Source organism: Rhinatrema bivittatum, chromosome 5 (assembly GCF_901001135.1).
Source record: "Rhinatrema bivittatum chromosome 5, aRhiBiv1.1, whole genome shotgun sequence".
NCBI classification, from domain to species: domain Eukaryota; kingdom Metazoa; phylum Chordata; class Amphibia; order Gymnophiona; family Rhinatrematidae; genus Rhinatrema; species Rhinatrema bivittatum.
Genome location: NC_042619.1, coordinates 205358295 through 205379939, shown reverse-complemented (window position 1 = coordinate 205379939; position 21645 = coordinate 205358295). Strand labels below are relative to the sequence as shown.

Here is a 21645-nt window from a genome sequence, read left to right as displayed (position 1 = left end):
CTTCTCCAAAAAAATCTCCAAATTTCATCATAACCCCAGAATGTTATTCTCAATAGTTCAGAAACTTACTAAAACCACCCAAGATTCTACATGTACCAAACATGGAAGCGATGACTTTGCTGACTTCAACAACAAAATATCTCATCTAATCCAAACCAACATAACCAACAACACCAAAACATCAAACTAACACTAAGATAACCTCATCATGGTCAAATTTTGATACCGCCTCCACTCTCGAAATTCAATCTATTATAAATAAAATGAACCCTGCCAGCCATCCAATAGACAACATCCCTATAACAACCCTCAAAACAATTGAACCCACCATATCTAAAACTATCACCAAAATTGTCAATTTATCCCTGACTGAAGGTAATTACCCCAGATGCCTCAAATCTGCAGTTATCAAACCTATTCTAAAAAAGAACAACTTAGATCCTGAAATCCTCGCTATCGCCCCATCTCAAACCTATTGTTCATAGCCAAAACCATTGAAAAAGTCATACACACCCAACTTGACTATCTTGAATCAAGCATCCTATCTCCAACTCAATATGGATTCAGAAAAAACCTAAACACAGAATCTCTCCTTCTCTCACTAAATGACATAATACTAAGAGGCTTCGACAAAGGTGAAAAATACCTACTCCTCCTTCTTGACCTCTCAGCTGCTTTTGACACAGTAAACCACAATATACTGTTAGAATGACTGACTCAAATCGGCTTAACTGACCCCACCCTACAATGGTTCTCTTCCTATTTATCTGACAGAACCTACCACGGTTTAATCAATAACAACCCATCCAAAAAGATCAACCTCAACAGTGGAGTTCCCCAGGGATCAGCGTTATCCGCCACCCTATTTAACATATACCTTCTCCCTATCTGCCAATTACTAAAAGATAATGGAATCACCCACTTCCTCAACACCGACGACATTCAACTTCTAATTCCCATCCAAAATTCGATCGAAGCCACCTACAAGAAAATCTCAACTCAACTTATCTCAATTAAAGATCTCCTAAATTCTCTGAAGCTCATAATCAACATAGACAAAACTGAAATAATACTCATGGACAAAAAACCCAATCCAACTCCGCCACCCCTGCCTTTACTTGACAAACAAATTAACTCTATACTCCCCACCACCCACACCGGGAACCTTGGAATTACCATCGATAAAGAATTTTCATTTAAGAACCACATATCAAGGATCACGTGATGCAGTGAGCCTAGCGAGATGCTCTTTCTCGCGGCTCCGGGTGCTGGCCCACCAAAACCGAAAACAACTACCTGAAAATGCACCGAATCTTGATACAAGCGGGATCCTCTGGGAGCTGAGAAGAGGTGGAACGTGATTCGCACACTGTGCTGGCCGGCCATGACGTCTAAGCCGCCACGAAAAGAAAAATCTAAATTGCCCGGAGTGGACCCTAAAATGGCGGACAGACGCCGTGGCGTGCCTGACTGCGGCAGTCGTGGTGGCGCTTGAAAATAAGTTCGACAATATAAATGAAAACTTCAGCGTCATGAAAGAAATGTTAGGGGACATTGGGAAAAGAATAGATATCGCAGAAGGCAGGATATCGGCGGTAGAAGAAGACCACCAGACCCTGGCTGCACGAGTACTAGCCCTGGAAGCCTCAGCCAAGATGGCAGATGAGAAGCTTGAAGACCTAGAAAATAGAGCACGTCGAAACAACCTAAAATTCCTGGGGATACCAGAGGACGTGCAGGAAGGTGAGCTCTCAAACCTTTTGGCGGACTGGCTCCTGGGGGCTCTAAATTTGCCTGCCTTGGAGGGGAAACTAGAAGTGGAGCGGGCACATAGACTGGGTCCCCGAAGGGAGGCAGAAAAACGCCCGAGGCTGGTCATTGCAAGGTTTCTTAGCTGGGCACAGAAAGCAACAATTCTCACAGCGTTTCGGAAGCAAAGGGATCTGCGCTACAAGGATCACAAAGTTGTCATCTTCCAGGATTTTTCAGTGGCGGTGGCCGCAAGGAGGAGGCGCTTTTCAGCGGTGTGCAATGATTTATATAACCACAATGTCCGTTTCGCCCTACAGTTCCCTGCTCTGCTGAAGATCTGGCGGGATGGCAAAGTGCTTTCATTCGAGGTGCCGGACAAAGCTATGGAATGGATGAACGAAAACATAGGCCACCGCTGATAACTGAGAGACAGAGCTGTGCGAGATAGAGGAAGAACGCTGTTTAGCTGCTATAGGACAGGTGGTTTATATATACTCTATGGGCCTATGATATAAAGTATTTCCTAGAAGTTACCCTCCGAGATGAGAGGAGGACCATCGGTCCTGGGAGGGCAGAGTTCTGAACTTTATGTGAATGTTGTTAATTCTTATTAATGGTTTACATGCTTTTGTTAGCCCTGATTTAATTACAGAGGGGGGCCAGCACCCGAATGCATCTTTATACGGATCTCCGGCCCGAGTTTTAACGGGCGATGTGCCGAAAGGGAGAATGTTTACTGGGAGGGGGAAGGATAAAGGGGGGGGGATGTTTGTTTGGATGGGTATGTTGGTTTGAGAGGGGGAGAGGAAATATCTCAAGCAGAGTCGGAGGGGATGGAACCGCGTTTTCCTGCAGGCGAAGGGCAAATGATTCAGGCTGGGGAATCGTGGGCCCGGAAGAAATCCATGTATCTTGAATATTATGCACCTATTTAAATACAGGATAGGTAAAATATGTTATATTTCCTGGAATGTGGGAGGCTTGGGTACGCCTGTTAAGAGGCAGAAGGTGCTAAGTGCACTTCAAAAAAGTAAGGTGGGGATCGCGGGTCTTCAGGAAACGCACCTGACAGCCGTGGAAAGCCAAAAGTTGAAGCGACAGTGGGTTCAACATTGCTATTTCACCCCAGTGGTAGGGCGTAAGGCCGGAGTAGCAATTTTGATACACAAAAATATTCAGTTTGAGCTTGTCCAGCAGGTTGTGGATACCCAAGGAAGATATATTATCCTGGTGGGAAAAATAAGGGGCAAGGAAATTACTGTTTGCAATACTTACGCTCCCAATGCTTATACTCATTCATTTTTTCAAGAATTGGTTGGGCAGATCCTTCCTATAATGAAAGGCTCATTGGTTATGATGGGGGACTTTAATTGTGTCCATGACTCGCAACTGGACAAGTCTCATCCCCAAAAGGTGTATCATTACTCATTGGCTAAAGGTATTTCCTACCTATGTGCTGAGCTAGGCCTGCTGGACATTTGGCGAACACTGAACCCGACAGCGCGTGATTATACTCACGTCTCGAGGGCCCACGCTACTCTGTCCCGTATTGATTATCTTTTGATATTGACTGGGTCATTCTCTAAAACACAGCAGGTGCATATAGGACCAATAGAAATATCAGATCATGCTCAAATATGGGTAGATCTGGGAGATGGGTTGGAAGATGGGGGGGCAAAATTGTGGAGGTTTCCTAGTCACTTAAGTGCAGATAAGAATTTTCAGGCTTTTCTGTACGAGAAATGGAAGGCTTATGAACGCCATAATGGAGGACATAAAACTGACCCAGGACTATATTGGGCTACTAGTAAAGCGGTAATGAGGGGTGAAATCTAAAGCAATGGTTAAAACCATTCTATTGCTGGAAGACAAATTACAAGGTGCCAAACTCCAGCTCACCCAAAGGAAAACTCCACAATCTCAAGGGGCGTACAATGATATCCTTCGTACTTTAAATGCTTTACTACATGAGAGGGCTCAGAGGATGTTGCAGATGGGAGCTCACAGGTTTTTTCGCTATGGGAATAAAGTGGGAAAGTTATTGGCTAACATGGTACATTTGACCCGGGGCCGTACTGTAATAGACAAATTGAAAGGGAAAACTGGACAGCTCCTTGTAAACGGGAAGGAGATATGTGCAGAATTTCGAAGATTCTATGAAACTTTATACACAGAGGATAGGCAAGGGGGGTCACCTCAGGAGGAAGAATTCTTCAGAGGTCTGCACATCCCACAAGTTACAGAAGACCAATTGACTGCTTTGAATAGTCCTATTAGCATCCTGGAGCTGAGGGGGGCCATTATGACCAGTAAGAATAATAAGGCACCTGGTCCAGATGGCTTGAGTGTGGAATACTATAAGCTTCTGATAAATCACGCCACTGGGGACCTCCTTAATTTTTATCATGACGCTCAGAGGAGGGGCCAATTCCCAGTAGACACTACCAAGGCATACATAACGGTCCTGGAAAAACCGGGTAAGGACCTGTCTTCCCCGGTCGCATATAGGCCGATTTCACTGTTAAATGTGGAGGCCAAATTGTTTGCTAAAATTATAGCAGATAGGTTAAGTATAGTCTTTCCTAGTATCATTACTGATAATCAAGTAGGCTTTGTCAAAGGAAGTGCCATCAGTAGGAATATGACAAAGCTAGTTGTGGCTATGGAAGAATGTCAAAAACAAAACAAGGCGGCGATGCTGGTGGGCTTCGACTCTGAGAAAGCCTTCGATAGGGTTTCTTGGGAGTATTTGTTCTCAGTGCTTATGAGGTATGGTTTTAAAGGAGAGATACTAGCCAATATAAAAATGCTTTACCAAAACCCCCAATCTGCGATAATGGCGAATGGTCAAATTTCCTTGGATTTCAGTTTACACAGGGGCACCAGACAGGGGTGTCCGCTCTCTCCACTCCTGTATGTACTATCAATTGACCCCCTGTTATGTAAGATAGCTGAGGATTCGCGCATACAAGGTTTCACCTGGGGTACACAAGAGTTCAAGGTCTCTGCTTTTGCAGATGATGTGCTAGTTTTTCTGACCTCCCCGCAGAGTTCGTTAGAGAGAGTACTACAGCATCAGATCTTATTTGGGTCCTTCGCAGGTTTGAAAATTAATGTAGAAAAATCAGAGGCCTTGGACCTTAGCCCGGTAGTTAAGCGAGAATGGATGGGTGCTTTTCCATTACGATGGGTGGGACAGGATATGAGATATCTAGGGATTCAATTGACCAGAGATCAGACGAAGTTATATGAGGCTAATATCCGGCCCTTACTGACCCGTATGATAAGTAAACTTAACTTGTGGGAAACCTTACCTCTGCTATCACAGGTTGCCTAAGTCTCCTTAAAATGCTGGAGTTGCCTAGGTGGCTGTATGTTCTACAACAATTACCATTGTGGATTAAGCCAGCCGATATTAAGTGCATAGATAGGTTACGAAAGTACTTATGGGAGGGACGAAAAGCCAGATTGTCACTCGGTATTTTAAAACTGAGCAAGACACAGGGTGGTTTGACATGTCCAAGTTGGAGGGACTACAGCTTGGCCTGTTTATTACGGCATATTCAAGATTGGCTGACTGGCACGGAGAAATATTCCCCTCTCTCTTTTTTACTGGAGTGGATGACACCTTACAGGCCAGATGCCCTCATGCAAATAGCTAGCGCTCAGATACCAGCGCGATATCGTCACCATTTGATAGTCCTGTCTAGCTGGAAAGCCTGGCGCTATCTTTGTGTCTCAAAATTGCGCATGGGGAAAGTTGTCCCCTTATATATAACCCTGAGAGGTAATCCACAATTCCCCGCGGGGTTAGACAGTGAGGTCTTCAGGGAATGGCAGGGGAAAGGGTTACAAAGGGTCCACCAGTTCTTTATGCCAGCAGGGGGACATATCTGGAGCTTTCAGGAGTTACAAGACCAATATAGGCTCTCAAAAAAATGATTTTTATGCTTACCTACAGGTAAGACACTATATACAAATGATGTATGGGCTGCATAGGATGGAGGATCACTGGAAGAGTCTTCAGGATATATTTATGATCGAACATCAAGGGGGCAGGGCACATTCGTGAGCTCATTTCTCTAGAGCATTGAGAGAGTTACCTGATATTACAGCATATTTAGCGATACAAAATAAATGGGTAATGCATGCTAATATTTACTTGTCACAGAAAGATATCGCTCTGTTGTTGGATAATTATACTAAAGTGACAATGTAATACCTCGAGAGCTGGGGTATAAAATATTACACTGTTTATATATTTCCCAAGATCGATTATATGCGGCTAAATTATGTGACTCAGATACTTGTATAAAATGCCACTCAACTAAGGGCACGTATTTTCATAGTTTATGGGAATGTACACAAGTGGCTATATTTTGGGGGGAGGTTATGGATGAACTGGACCAGATCTTGAATGTACTGGTACCGAGAACACCACAAGTCTGCATCCTGCGTTTAGTCAAAGATAATCTCGAACACCTGTCAGATCTGGACCATCTCTTCTTGCAGAAAGCGTTGCTCATCTCAGCCCAAACGCTCATGCACCAGTGGATTTCTAAACAAAGACCCACGGGAGATCAATGGAAGGCATGCTTGGAAAAGTTTAGTCATCCGCCAAGGGTAGCCAGAATGATCCTTTTCCAACCGTGTTTAAGAGGAGGATTAGAGGTACCATATCTGGGGTGGTACTTTGCAGCTTCCCAACTACGCCCTATGATTGACGTTCATTGTAAGCTGTCCATTCCACAATGGGTCCTGCTCGAACAAGAAATAGTGGGAACTATGGCCTTATCCGCTCTCCCTTGGCAACAAAAACTACTTGGCGCCTAATTGCCTGTTTACCTCATGCCCTGCGCACCACTTTAAAGGTTTGGTATCAATGGGAAAAATAAGCTGGTAGGTACTTGTGCTTACTCTTTTCTCTCACTTGTTTCATAATGTAACCCTCCCATCAGGATTACAATCACAGATTTTCCGGAGCTGGAAACATGTTGGGGTCTTTTGAATTGAACTCTGTTTATATCAAGGTTACTTTTTAGGATTCTCCCTATTTCAAAATAAATATAATATTCCAGATAGCCAATTTTCAGCATATGCACAGCTTAAATACTTTTTGGATTCTCTGTTATGCAAAGGTGAAATACGGCTATCGAAATCTCTGTATGAGAATTTTTGTGACAATGCTGACAGTAACACATTTAAGACTAAGCGGAGAAAATTCTTTTTCACTCAACGCACAATAAAGCTCTGGAATTTGTTGCCAGAGGATGTGGTTAGTGCAGTTAGTGTAGCTGGGTTCAAAAAAGGTTTGGATAAGTTCTTGGAGGAGAAGTCCATGAATGGCTATTAATCAATTATACTTAGGGAATAGCCACTGCTATTAATTGCATCAGTTCTCCAACTGTACTCTGTTGCTAGGGAAACCTTGACCAGTGGTATTTGTACGGGGGTTTCGTATAAGGATAACCGATTTGCTGTTATCCTTTTTTGTTCACGCCTTTCAGGCGTCGCTCACTTGACACACGGCACAACAAGAAGTGATACTGACACTGTGAACCTGGTACACAGACACAGTGCCAAATTCTCCCGCAGTCCCTGAAGCAGGCACACAGTGCCGAAACATGGCCAATGTCGGACGGGCAGCTCCGTACCCATGAATATCAACAGAGGCAGCGACCTTGATAAGTATTAAATAAAAACTTAAGTGGGTCGGATAAGCAGCCAGGGAGAAGGGATTTAAAAGAAAAAATAAAAAAAATATATCAAAAAATAAAAAAGTGAATGTTTTCAGAAATAATAAAAGAATAATAGACGGGGGTGAACAAAAAAGGATAACAGCAAATCGGTTATCCTTATACGAAACCCCCGTACAAATACTACTGGACAAGGTTTCCCTAGCAACAGAGTACAGTTGGAGAATTGAATAAGCAGGGAAAAGAGGTTGGTTGGTGATTAATTGCATCAGTAGCATGGGTTCTTCTTAGTGTTTTGGTAATTGCCAGGTTCTTGTGTCCTGGTTTTGGCCTCTGTTGGAAACAGGATGCTGGGCTTGATGGACCCTTGGTCTGACCCAGCATGGCAATTTCTTATGTTCTTAAGTATGCAGGGTTTTGTCTCGAAAATGTCTTGAATGAGTGTCTGCTTGAACCATCACTGCATGTTAAGGTGTGGGACGCAGACCTGGGGTAGCCCCTTATATAAGATCCAAGTGATCAGAGTCTATCTGCTCGCTAAATCTTGCTCTGTCATCTTCTCTGCAGGAGAATTGCTATAAAATTATTTACCGATGGCATATCACCCCAACAAAGCTGTATTGTATATACCCTTGGGTGTCTGCCACATGTTGGAGGAATTGCGGGAATGTGGGCACTTTCTACCATATGTGGAGGTAATGTGGGTCGGTAGAGGCCTTTTGGGATAACCTATTTTCATGGTACATCAGTCTCTTGGTATACTGGTTGCTAAAGATCTCAGATATGTTTTATTAAACCTACTATGTCCGGGATAAGCAAGCCAGCGTTTGTGTCAGCAAGTTTTTATTGCAGCTACAGTTGAATTGGCTACATTCTGGAAACGACCTGAGATTCCGCTGGTCATGAAGGTCGTTCATAGACTCTGCAATACATACCAATTGGCTCATCTAACTGCTGTTAAAAATAAGTGACTACGTGCCTTTCAAGAAATATGGAACATTTAACCCAGTGGCTTAAATCCCCTGAATCTCCTTCTCTCTCCTAAGTGAGTGCTTGCTGCCCCTGGGCAACATAATCCTCTGGCCTTTTTCCCATCATTAACCCATTAATATATTCATCTTTCTTAATAAGGATTTGTTCTGATGTATGACTATCTTGGAAAGCATTTACAAACCTAAAATGGATTTCACTTTTTTTAGTCTCCCATTCCTTTTTTGTGTTGTATTTTTGCCATATTGTATTCTTACTACTTTTGTTATTTATGTTTAACATGATGTGCAGCATATATAATTTATGAACAAAAACAGAATGCTTCAATATTTTGTAAAGCAGTTTATTGTATTTGATTGCATTCAATAAAAATTAATTACAAAAAAAAAATGGCCCTAGGTCTAAGTTCTTTTGAGCTAGGAGAATAGAGCTTAGGTAGTAGAGGGAGGGATGCACTATTTCTGAAATAGCAATTCCATTGAGATTGCTAGAATGGCAGCCCCCCGCTGTTTAAAAAAGTTGGCCATGACATTGTGAAGTGTGGCTTTTGAGTTAGTTTTGAGGAAGTAGGAGTATTTCCTGAGTTAGTTTGTTCCCCTTCTTTTGAAACTGGGCCTGAAGCCTAGAATAACTACAGGAGTAGGATTGGGACCAGTACACTCTGGATGCTGGTTCCAGAAATTTGGTTGCCGAGTTTTGGACTTATCTTTAAGATTTCCTTCCTGTGAGAGCCCTGGTTCCCCCTAGCTGGAAGATTTTGGGGAGTCCAGTATCTAGGTTAGATCAGGAGGTAGGGAAGATTCCGCTGCTCTCCATCTCACAAACTAGGGGTTGAGATCAAGGACGATTCCATCTATTCCTCTTTGTGTGAAGATTTTTACCTTGAGTCACTGGGAAAGAAGTTTGCCACCCTTCCTATCCTGAAGAAGGGAGATCTGGGGAGCTGCTGTATTTACTGCTATTTGGATCTTTCCTAAGAATTGACCCTGTTTTGTCATCTGAAGAAAATTGTGAGTAAGCTCTATTGAGGCATTCTGAGGGCACCCAGTCAGAGTCTTCATCCTGGTCAGAAGAGGTACAATTTGGGAGACTGTGCAGCAGTCCAGCAGCAAGTAGGGGCCTTCCAGTCTTAACATCAACTGTCATATATCCTTTGGAGAGGTTGTATGTGTGCACCTGGTGCACAGAGCTCCTGGCTCTCAGAGAACAAGTCCGAACTCTGGAAGCTAGAGTGGCAGACCTGGAGGAGCTGAGGCAGATGTATATAGATGAGACCTTGGAATATAGTAGCTAAGTCCCAACTCCAGTCTGGCAGTCCTGGTGCTGCCTTGGATCAGGAAGGTCGCCTGATTGGAAAGCATCTCCCTTGTTTAGCAGGAAGTGATCCTGTAGCCAGGACCTGCTCTCCGGGTGATGCATTGTCTCTTCACACCAAGGACGAGTCTTCCAGGGCTGCTGCCCAGGAGGGAAGGGTTAGGTCAGCCATCATAGTTGGTGGTTTGTTTATTAGAAATGTAGATAGCTGGGTGGCTGGTGGATGTGAGGACCGTCTGGTAACTTGCCTGCCTGGTGCGAAGGTGGTGGACCTCAAATGTCACCTAGATAGAATTTTAGACAGTGCTGGGGAGGAGCCGGCTGTCGTAGTACATGTGGGCATGAAGGACATAGGAAAATGTGGGGGAGAGGTTCTGTAAGCCAAATTTAGGATTTTAAGTAGAAAGCTGAAATTCAGAACCTCCAGGGTGGCATTCTCTGAAATGCTCCCTGTTCCACGTGCAGATCTCCAGAGGCAGGCAGAGCTCCAGGGGCATATGAAACTTCTTAAACAATATCTTTAGTTAAGTTGAAATAAGTTTCATATGCCCCTGAAGAAGCTATCAGCGAAACACTGGCTGTGTTGGGTGCTATTCAATGCTTTTTAAATTTGTTTTTTGAAATATATTCTCTGGACTATGATCTATAACTTAAGTTTTAGAAAAATCTCCTTTGAAAAAATTTAATAGTGCATTAAAAAAATGTTATGAAGGTGAATAATCGAGAAGACTGGTTGGTTTCGCTGGAAACATAACATCTGACTTGCTGACACCTTCATTTAGGCTATAATTAAAAAGCGACTAGAGTTCCGATTTTTTTTTTTTTTTAATTGATTGTCTCTCTATTTGGGTAACTTTTTGTCTCCTCTAATTTAGATTTCAATTACCCCAATATTGACTGGGTAAATGTAACATCAGGACATGCTAGAGACGTAATGTTTCTGGATGGAATTAAATAACTGCTTCATGGAGCAGTTGGTTCAGGAACTGAAGAGAGAGGGAGCTCTTTTAGATCTAATTCTTAGTGGAGCACAGTATTTAGTGAGAGGTGAGAGAGAATGGTGGTGGGGCCACTTGGCAACAGTGATCATAACATGATCAAATTTGAACTAATGACTGGAAGGGGGACAATAAGTAAATCTACAGCTCTAACACTAAACTTTCAAAAGGGAAACTTTGACAAAATGAGGAAAATAGAACAAAACTGAAAGATGCGGCTGTAAAGGTTGTGTATAACAAGCGTGGACATTGTTTAAAAATGCCATCTTAGAAGCACAGTCCAGATGTATTCCACGTATTATAAAAGGTGGAAGGAAGGCCAAATGATTACTGGCATGCTTAAAAAAAACAAAACCTTCAAAAATTAACAGAAGGACCCATCTGAAGAAAACGGGGAAAAGCATAAGCATTGTCAAGTTAAGTGTAAAACATTGATAAGACAGGCTAAGAGAGAATTTGAAATGATGTTGGCGGTAGAGGCAAAAACTCATAAGGACTTTAAAAAATATATCCGAAGCAGGAAATATGTAATGGAGTCGGATGTACTATTAGATGATCGAGGGGTTAAAGGGACTCTTAAGGAAGATAAGGCCATTGTGGGAAAGGCTAAATTAATTATTTTCTTCTGCGTTTACTAATGAGGATGTTGGGGAGGTACTGGTTCCAAAGATTGTTTTCAAAGGTATTGATTTGTATGAACTGAACCAAATCATGGTGAAGCTGGAAGATGTAGTAGGCCAGATTTTCAAACTAAAAAGTAGCAAATCACCTGGTCCAGATGGTATGAATCCCAGGGTTATAAAAGAACTAAAAAAATGAAATATCAAATCTTAGTAAAAATTTCTATCCTTATCATTAAAATAGTCCATTGTACAATGAAGACTGGAGGGTGGCCAATGTAACCATAATATTTTAAAAAGGGTTCCAGGGTTGATCCAGGGAAACTATAATTGGTGATCCTGACTTCAGTGCCGGGAAAAATAGTGAAAACTATTCTAAAGATCAAAATTACAGAACATATAGAAAAACATGCAGCACAGCCAGCATGGATTTACCCAAGGGAAGTCTTGTCTTCTATTTTTTTTTTGAAGGGGTGAATAAAGGTGAACTGTTCCCTGTACGTACCCAGATCAGTCCAGACTCTTGGATTTTGCCTCCCTTCCAGCAGATGAAGACAAAGTTTTGTAGACACTGCCTCTGAACCCGGTGTGCCACCTGCAGCTCCTCAGTATTTTTGTCTCCAGCAGACTGAGGAGGTGCAAAACCTACAGGTCTTGAACCTATTTAAAAATAGAGAAAAAAAAGGAAGGATTTCTTCCCAGGAGGCTGGCACGTCCTGGTAGGACCATGCCAGGGATAACATGCCAGGGATAACAACTGGTGGTCCAATTTTCCTCACCTTCAGGAGCCTGAGAAGGTACCTTTGCCACCCTTTAGATAAGCTTTTAGATATTTTTTCTGTATTTTGTTTCGGGGGGGGGGGAGAGAAGGGAAGAGTGTTTTGTTTTTTTTTCCTGTGAACTTATTGAAGCTGTTCCCCGTTCATGGTGGGAAGGTAGGCTTTGGGTGCACAGGCTTTTTTTCCGGGGAGTCTCTCAGGTGCGCGCCAGCTCTGCAGTGCGCCACATAGTCAGCTGATCGCAGCCATTCCAGGGGCCGGCAGATTTGCTGCTTGTGGAGAGAGTGCCATGCGCCTTTCTCGGGCCGGCTGCTGTCATCAATGGCTCGGGGGGAGGGGTCAATTCGGCAGGGACTGCGACGGCTTCTTCCTTGCAGTGGGGGTCTGGTGGGCCTGGAGCTACCATGCGGGAGGCTGAGGCTCCATTCCTGCTGAGCGTGGGAACAGCAGCCATTTTGGATTCTTTTTCGGCTAAGGCACAGCATGCAGCAGGGGGAGGGGATCTCCCAACTGTGTTCTCTCCTGATTTCTCCACGGTGGAGGCCGGGGGGGGGGGGTGCTTCTGTGAGCCAATTGGGAGAGGACCAGGATTCTCTGGAGGAGGACTTACAAAGTTCCTCCCCCTTCTCGTCAGAATTAGTGCTTCTTATGCACAAAGTCTTTTCAGCTCGTCAAGCTGAGGAGCTGTCTGGTGCAAAGCGGAGGATGTCAGATTTCCCATCCTACCCCCCCAGAAAGAGACCCAGACTTATGGGGGCCTGCCCTTGGCCCTTCTGGGTTCCTCGGAAGAATTTGATTGGGACTTGCCATCTGGGGGTGGTTCTCCCGATGCAGACCCTTCTCATTTTCCGCAGGATACGGAGGAGGACATGGGAAAGATTCAGGCGGTGGAAGGTGATTTTTCCCAAGGTGGTCTGCCTTTCAAAGAGAGGAACTAGGGCCTCTGATTCTGCTTTTTCTGGCTGAATTAGGCATATCTGTTCCACAAACCCAGCCTGACCAGGAGGATGTAGATCAGGTCATGACCAGCTTGAGGGGTGATGAAAAGGAATTTTGTACAATGCAGCTAGCAGAGACGGCAGTGTACAAATCAATTCTTCTTTTTAGAATTTTCATCACTTATAAGGTTAAAATCTTTAATGATGATTTTACAATGGATACCTCAGTGTCTGTAACAGCCCCTAACCCCAACCCACCTCCCAAAAACTCACCCTGAATGAAAGTGCCCCCTTACAATGGTCCATATAAAGAGGATCAGGCTGAGCCCTATAAAGAGGTTCTCTCCCCATTGTTCACCAGACTCCTGCATCTAATGGGGAGCTGTAGCAAAGTGCTACACAAAACATACACGTTACGCGCAAGTGGCTGTTTTGGCATGCACAAGGCTTTTAAAATCTACCTTTTAGGGAATAGTCACTGCTATTACTGGCAAACCAGGAATCAACTCTGTTTTTGTTGTATAAACCTAAGTGTTGAGCTGTTTCATCTTGTCATGTGGACATCCTATCCTTGCTGACTTTCCTGTAAAGGAATTTTTTTGACAAGAGCTAAGCTCTTAATTCCATGGGGGTCCTGATTGTGGCTATTTTATAGTGCAGACATCGTATTCAGGGTATTCGGTGCCGAGCGTATTTGCCCCCACCCTTCAAGACTCTGATCCAATGGGATCTGGATCTTAGAACTCTTGTCTTCTCCTTCTGAGATGTTTAGCCATGTGTTTTCAGAGGATTTTCCTTAAGAGAAGTATCCCTAGTGGCCTATGCCCAGAATTAATTGGTCTACGACGAGAGTTACATATCTTACTTAGCAGTGATCCCTCCTAGACCTCCGCATATTTGGTCACTTTTAACCAGTGACATCTTTTTATCTAAGGTTGTTTTTGGCAGTATTTTTAAAGGGGCATATCATGGTAAAGTTACTCTCCTTTTATTAAAGGTCCTTTGAATCTTCCCCAGGTATTTAAAAGATGGCTAATCCCTTTCTGCTTTTAATAAGGCAGACCTCTCAAGGAGTGGCAGCTTCAAAATCCTCAGTCAATCTAAATCAAGCAGATTATCTCCTCAGGTTTTTGCTGATGGGTCAACAGGTTCCGTAGGCACTTCAAACTCATTTTATGAGGGCTCAGGCTTCCTCATGAGCAGAGTCTGTAGTGCCTGATTTGGAGGACATCTATAAGGCAAGCATTTGGTCTTTCTTAGATTCACTTGTAGGTACTACAGATTAGCAGTGCAATCCAAGGGATGCTCTGAGAATGCCTGCCTTGGGGCATCCTTGCTCGGAGCATCTTTGCTGGTCTATGTTGGAATGGGCTTGGGTATGACCCATATGTCTGGACTGGTGTAGCAGGATGGTAAGGAAGGAGAAATGTATTCTTACTTAATTTCCTTTCCTTGAATCCTCCACCAGTCTAGGACTCTCCTGGATAGTGCACGGTTATCCTTGATGATGGCCCTTGAGTTGTAATAAAATGTTTTGCCTTTGTGGTGCACCTGAGGCTGCCTTTATCTCCTTCTCCTGTGTGTGTTATGTCTCCTGTGGTGCTATTTAGCATGCATGGTGCCCTACTGACACACAGAAAACATGGTCCCTGCTCAGCAGAGTTTGCTTTCCAAGTAGGACAAAAATACAGGAGTTTCTTTTGTTCCTTATTAAATTTCTATTTATAGTTGTGATTTTAGGGGTAACTGGTATTTTCCATTGCTTTGACATAAATACTAGCTATTGGTAGTGCTGCACCAGCCTATTTACTGGGCAATGTTACTGAAAGTGTGTGCTATCTTTATCTATTAGTAGGCAGTAATTCAGACTTTTTTGGATTGGTGTAGCAGGACTCAAGGAAAGGAAATTGAGGTGTAATACTAAATTTCTCTTTATACAATTTTTTACTTGACAAGGTAAATGGGTTAGGTGTGCTTAAATCATCCATGATGTTAAAAATATACTCGTATTTTGAGAATTTCAGGTTAGATGGGATAAAGATGGAAAAAGCAAGCATACACTGGTTTTCATCTCTACTTGATCAGTGTGGTGTGTTATACTCATACACCAAAGGGATGAGGAGCAACATATACTATTTTTTTTATACATTTTTTGTATACAGCAGTGTAAGATGTCATACTCTGCTCTAATAGAGTATCAAGCTTAGTTTATTTACTTTAGAAGCACCTCAATATAATCATAAAGCCCTATAGCACAGTATTTTTTGTATTTATGCGCACACAGCATAAATGTATTTATCTGCGCACTCACAAATTTTTTTTTTTCCAAAAACGTGAAAAATACAGGAACAAATTTGCAAGGTATCGCTCCAGTGTTCAAACTCCAAACATATCTATATATCAAGAGATGGCAAAAAGGCAAAGGGAGCTCTCCAAAAAAACACCCAATCCCTTCCTTTGCATCTTTTTTTGCCATCTCTTGATATATGGGTATGTTTGGAGCTTGAATGTTGGATTGATAACTTGCTTTTCTGTTCCTGTATTTTTCACATATGGGCCTTAAAATTTTGGAAAAGGCTTTTTGGATGCTCGATAAGTATGTTTTCTATGTGCATAAATACAAAAAAAAAGATTGATATGAGATGTTATATTGGTATATGATTATATTGTGCTTTTGTAGTAAATGAACTAAGCTTGATGCTCTATTAGCATAGGGTATGATACCACCCTATGTATATACAAATTATATATAAAATACTGTATGTTCATCCCTTTGATATATTTGAGTATATTTCTTTTGGATGAGGATTTTTATGCCTTTTTTTTTTTATTAATGTTTTATACAGCACAGTGTACACTGTTCTGTAGATAACCTTGCTTGTTCACATACACGGTTTTAACCACTTGTGACTGAGAAAAGAACTTGTTTTCATATCTCTATATAGGTGGAAGAGTTTACCAGTGTCTATGAGGAAGTTGATGAAGAGCAGTACTCCAGGATGGTACAAGAACGCCAGGAGGATGACTGGATTGTGGATGATGGTAGGCTTTGATTTCTTTTGTAGATTCTTCTGAGGATCTTTCATTGTAAGGTGGTGTCATGCCTATGGCAGCTTCAGTGCTCAGCCAGGTGTAACATTGGGGAAAGAAATTTGGCTTAAAATTGTGCTTCTGGGCTACAGGGTGGCCCGTACCAGGGAGTAAGTGGACATCAGATTGCTGCTGCTTCAGAATAAGATGGTGTTTTGTAAATAAATAGCAGAAATGTTAAACTGGGTTAAATGCCAAACTGTCTTTAAAAAAAATAAAATAAAATAAAAATTGGTGTCTTGGCAGAAATATATCCTTAATAGTGTAGACCAGAAAAAAACAGAGCAGGTTGGATAGGTCAATTATTTATCATCTACAATGCCACAATGTTAATGGGTCAACACCATCTTCTTCCTGGAGTATGACTGTCCCTTTATGAGGCTCCTGGACTCAGGAATGAGAGATTGAAGTTGGTCTCCAAGTCTGAGACTCATGTATGAAAGCATGCAGTACTAAACATTGTGCCATGGCATTACTTTCACATTTTTCTTTTCTTTTTTTCTATTTCTTTGGTACACAGTTTTGTCAGCTATTTATTTAAAACTTTACACATCCTTTTGTGGCAGACCATAGACATGTTTAAAAGGTTGGGTTCCACCAGTATTAGGAGAGTCAGTAATGAATGAAATGTTATGTCTGTATAAATCAGCATTCAATATAAATAGTTTTGTATGTTCAGCTCAAAATCCATTTGAATAAAGGACCATCATACAGTAGCAGCAGGCATTTACTATTTCTGCCTTCTAGTGCTCAATTTGATGTAATCATCGATCACAAGAAATCCTTATGTTTTGTTTTTTAATTGCATATAAAAGTGAAAACACCATAATTTCCCCCCTTCTTGTCTTGAACATAGCCCTCCCACCCTGTACTGAAGTTGCAGGCCACTCTGTCTTCCTCGTCCTAACCAAATGTCATAGTTGTGCCATCCTTGAAAGTTTTTTGAAAGCTCATCACTTCTGTCAGTAGATCGAGTAATAATCTTCATTTCAGAGGGCTTGTCGAGGCAAAGGATATACAGAGCTGCCCTTATAATCAGCTTCATCTTTGCTGCTTTCAGCTCAGATTTCAACAGGTCAATGGTTTTATTTATTTAAAAACTATTTATAAACCGCCTTACTGATTTAGATAAATTATCCAAGGTGATATACAATAGTCAGATAAGAACAGCAAATAATACAATCTGTTTTCATAAATTAAAAATACAGAATTGCTCAAAATCATTATTTTAAAAGACCCTTTTAAATTCTATTATTTAGCATTAACCAGGCCTTCAATTTCTTATGAAATTTCAATAGATTATCAAAGCGGAATATAAAAAAACCAAAAAACTTCCCTAATCGCTAAAGGCAGCTTGTTCTACATCTTAAGAATGATCATAGAAAATGCTCTGTTCTGAAGCCTTGACAGATGGTATTTGTACATGATATTGCTGTTGAGATCTCTGCAGCCTACTTGATGTTCTCCAAGACAACAGCTTACTTAGATGTGGTCGTTAACCTTCAATACGTTAAAAGCTAAGACCAATGCCTTAAACTTACACCACGAACTATAGGAAGCCAATGCAGTTTTTTCAGCAAAGAAGTATTACTCTTGCCACCATATTTTGAATAACTGGTAGATGTCTCATTTTAATCTAGTAAGTCTCTGGTAGATACCATTTTAGTAATCTATTGTGCTCATAACCGAAGCATGAACTACTGATTTCAAGGCCTGTCTGCGTAAAGACCTCAGTTGATAGGCCATTCTTAAGTGTATAAATGCTGTCTGCACCACCATAGAGATTAGTTTCTCAAAAGTCCAGTCCTCAAGCAGTATATCCAACATTTTTATTTCACTTTTAGTTAATATCTCCACATCAACAGACAGGTGATATGTCAGTGGGTCTCCTCCAATTTGTAAAATGTGTTTTCTTGTAATTTAAAATTAAGCCATTCAGATTCAACCAATCACTCACTACAGAAATACAATCATCACAGATTTTTAGCACTTCCACTGGGTCTGACCCAAACTTACTAAAATCTGTATGTCATTGGCATATAAAAATGATTCTCTTGAAATCACTGAAACTAGTATCAAAAACCTCAATAACATTGTAATGCCCCTTGCCTCTAATCTGATGCACCTCTGGCATCATGCTGCATCCAAAGAATATGGCTGATTCCTGTAGCCCTGGACTTCCTTTATAGGTCCTCCAGCCGGCACTTCCTGTGGTGCTGGCTGATGATATCATATCCTGCATAAGGATATAAGGAAATCACTTGCAACTAGCCAATGCCTCATCAACAGGTCCTTATGCTCTGCAGCACGTGTTGCTATTCAGTTTGTGCCTTGTTCCTGATCCTGTGTGCCTCCTGTGTTCTTGCTTCCGACTGTGTCTCCTGCCCCTGTCCCTGCCTTGCTCTTGCCTCTCCTCTCCTTGTCTTGACCCTTGCTTCTCCTTGGACTGATCGCTCATGCTTTGACCCTAGCCTGGACCTTGACCAAGTCTTTCTGCCGCCTGCCCCAACCATTGCTTGCTCCTTAGCTTCAGTGTGTTCTCTTTGGGACATTTGCCCAAGTCCTGCCGATCCCCAGAACCCAAGGGATCAAGCTGGTATAGGTGAAGCCCAGGTCTCATTCCAGTTCGAGCATGTCCACTTGCTGTCGATGTGGGCCTAGCAGGTTTGCCTGCCAGGCTTCGTCAACTACGCCACAGCCAAGGGCTCACATGCTGTGACACAGTAGCCTTTTTCTTTTTTTTTTTTAAATCCCAAACATGATATAATTTGTTCTTTCAGTCCTCCATCTTCTTGGCTTGTTCAATAATTAAGGTAAACAAAACTCTGGATAAAGTAACACAATCCCAGAATTATAAATCAATATTAAAAAAACAGGTTATTTGTGCATAAACTTTCAAAAATACAACTTAAACCCTATAGCAATCTAGCAAAATAATTAAAATTTCAAAGAATAAAAAGTCTTTAATACAAGTTCAATGTATCCATAAGTATATGCATAACACACACAATTACCCAAAATATGAAAATATAAGAACATACTCAAAAACTTAGATATAAATCATAAATATTATAAATCAAACACATTAAAAAAAACCCCACAAAAAAACCCCCATACCAACCTTTTACTCACCCTACCCTTTCTAAACCCACCCAAAATAGCTACATTTTTCTCAAGATGTTTTAGTTATCGCCTTAAAACTGATGTCCTTGTTGAGGGACAAGGAGATAAATTAGGTGGTCACCTAGAGCAGTGGTCCCCCAACCTTTTTTGCACCAGGGACCGGCTTCAAGCAAGACCATTTTTCCATGGCCCGGCAGGGTGGGGCAGGGGCGGGGCTTTGGTCATATGGGGCGGGGTTATGGAGGGGGTTGGAGTTTAGTGCACACTTATCATTTAATTATGACATTTATAATGTGAATGTGACTCAACTCACCATAGGTTCTGACATGCATGGCACACTGACCCATGATCGTCACGGGGCTAGATGTAAAAGTACAGTTTGTATCCACGGGAACCCCCCTGACCCACAATAATGGATGTAAAGCAGAATTATGACATTCCCCAAACAACTCACCCTACAAAAAAGATATTCTGGTTCTGGTGACATCTCAGTAACAGCAACTCAAACTCCTTCTACTTCCAGGCTCAATAGCCCTACTTATGAAAAGACAGCAGTTTACCACCAATGCATGTCCTCTTGAGAAAACACAACAAATAAAACCGATACAAACGCTTACATGCTAGCAAAATATCTCATCTCGGTAACAGACACAGAACCGACCTAACATCCTCCCAGGATCTGTAGTAATGCACATAAACTAATCCGCACACGGTTACACCTGTATAATGGAATACACTCAAACAGGAGCAACCCTATCTATGAAAAGGCAACACTACAAATATTAAATCAGGCCTTAAAAACCAATACACCTCTTATTAGGAAAACAGAACAAGCAAGCAACTATAGATCCCCACACAGAAATAATTGTAAAACTATACTAATAAGCAGAATAAATGTTTCAAAACAGCTATGAACAGAATAACATCCAACAATTAAAAACTCATAAAAACTATTAAACATTCTCCAAACACCAATAAAATATTTCAAAAAAGCAGACATCACACAATTAAAATGGCAGTCAAGAAAAATAAACTTAAAAAGCCACCTTTACTTACCCCCTCCAGCAGCTCTCCTACTCCCCTTCCCTGCAGGCCGTGGCACACACCAGAAACAGCAGTAGAAGCTAAGCTCTATACTCATGGTCCTCTTCCTCAGTGCCCATGTCTCTCACACACACACCATACCAGTCATGCCCCCATGACCAGTTTCTGTCTCTCACACACCAATCATCTCCCAAACAGTCTTTGGCACACACACACCAGTCACCTTCCTGAACAGTTTCTCTCATGCCATATACACACACACACAGGCTTCCCACTCCCGTGTTCTACTTACATATATGGGCTTCTCACTCTCATAATCACTTTCTCTGTCTCTCTCTCTCTCACACACACACACACACACATACTCTCACTCACCAGTCTCTCACTCCCATGCTTGTTCTCTCCACATGCACAGGCTTCTCATTCCCATAATCACTTTCTCTCTCTCACATACACACTCACCAGTCTCTCACTCCCATGTTCTCTTTCAGAAATACAGGCTTCTCTCTCCCATGCTGTGTCTCACACACACCCAGGTTTCTCACTCCCATGCTCACTCTCTTCACATGCACAAGCTTCTCATTCCCTGAATCACATTCTCTGTTACACACACACCAGTCTCTCTCATTTCCATGCTCACTCTCCATGTGCACAAGCTTCTCATTCCCTGAATCGCATTCACACACACCAGTCTTTTTCTCTCACACACACCGTCACCTTACCAAGCAGTCTCTCTCTCTCATGCATGCACACTCACCCAGGTTTCTCACTCCCATGCTTTCTTTCACCCCCACAACACCAGGCTTCTTACGCCCATGCTTTCCCACTTACCCAGACTTCTCATTTCCATGCTTTTTCTCTCACTCACACACACACACACATCAGTCACCTCCCTGAGCAATCACTTTCATTGTCTCTCACATACACACACACATCAGCATTCTGACCAGTCAATCACACACAGGCTGGCTGGCTGCTTCTCTCACTCAGTTCCTCTCCCCCCCCCCCCCCCCCCGCACAAATGGGAGCTACAGCAGCCCCCGCAGACCAAGAAAGAAGGAATCCCATCAGCCGCGGGAGGCTCCTGCTGCTGACCCCTTTCTCGATTACCGGCTGTTTCAATTGCTCGGGGACCGATGCTGCAGCCGCCGCTGCTACTTTATCACGCGGCACGACTCTTTCTCCTTCCCGCGCACCACTTCCTGTTCCGGGTCATGGGAGGTCGGGGCAGGCGCAGGAAGAAGAAAAGGCCAGCCGCGGGTGGCACAGCTTCTAGCACCGCTGCCATTCCCACTGGGCTT

At 42.5% G+C, this 21645-nt stretch overlaps 1 protein-coding gene across 3 annotated transcripts in view; it reads left to right on the top strand.

Annotated features, from left to right (window-relative positions):
- Positions 1-21645, top strand: part of POLA1 (DNA polymerase alpha 1, catalytic subunit) — a 1013915-nt gene that overhangs the window by 9311 nt on the left and 982959 nt on the right. For all 3 annotated transcript variants that reach the window (XM_029603088.1, XM_029603086.1, XM_029603087.1), the window contains exon 3: positions 16033-16129. In XM_029603088.1, the coding sequence (XP_029458948.1) occupies positions 16033-16129 (97 nt within the window). The remainder of the gene's footprint in view (positions 1-16032; positions 16130-21645) is intronic.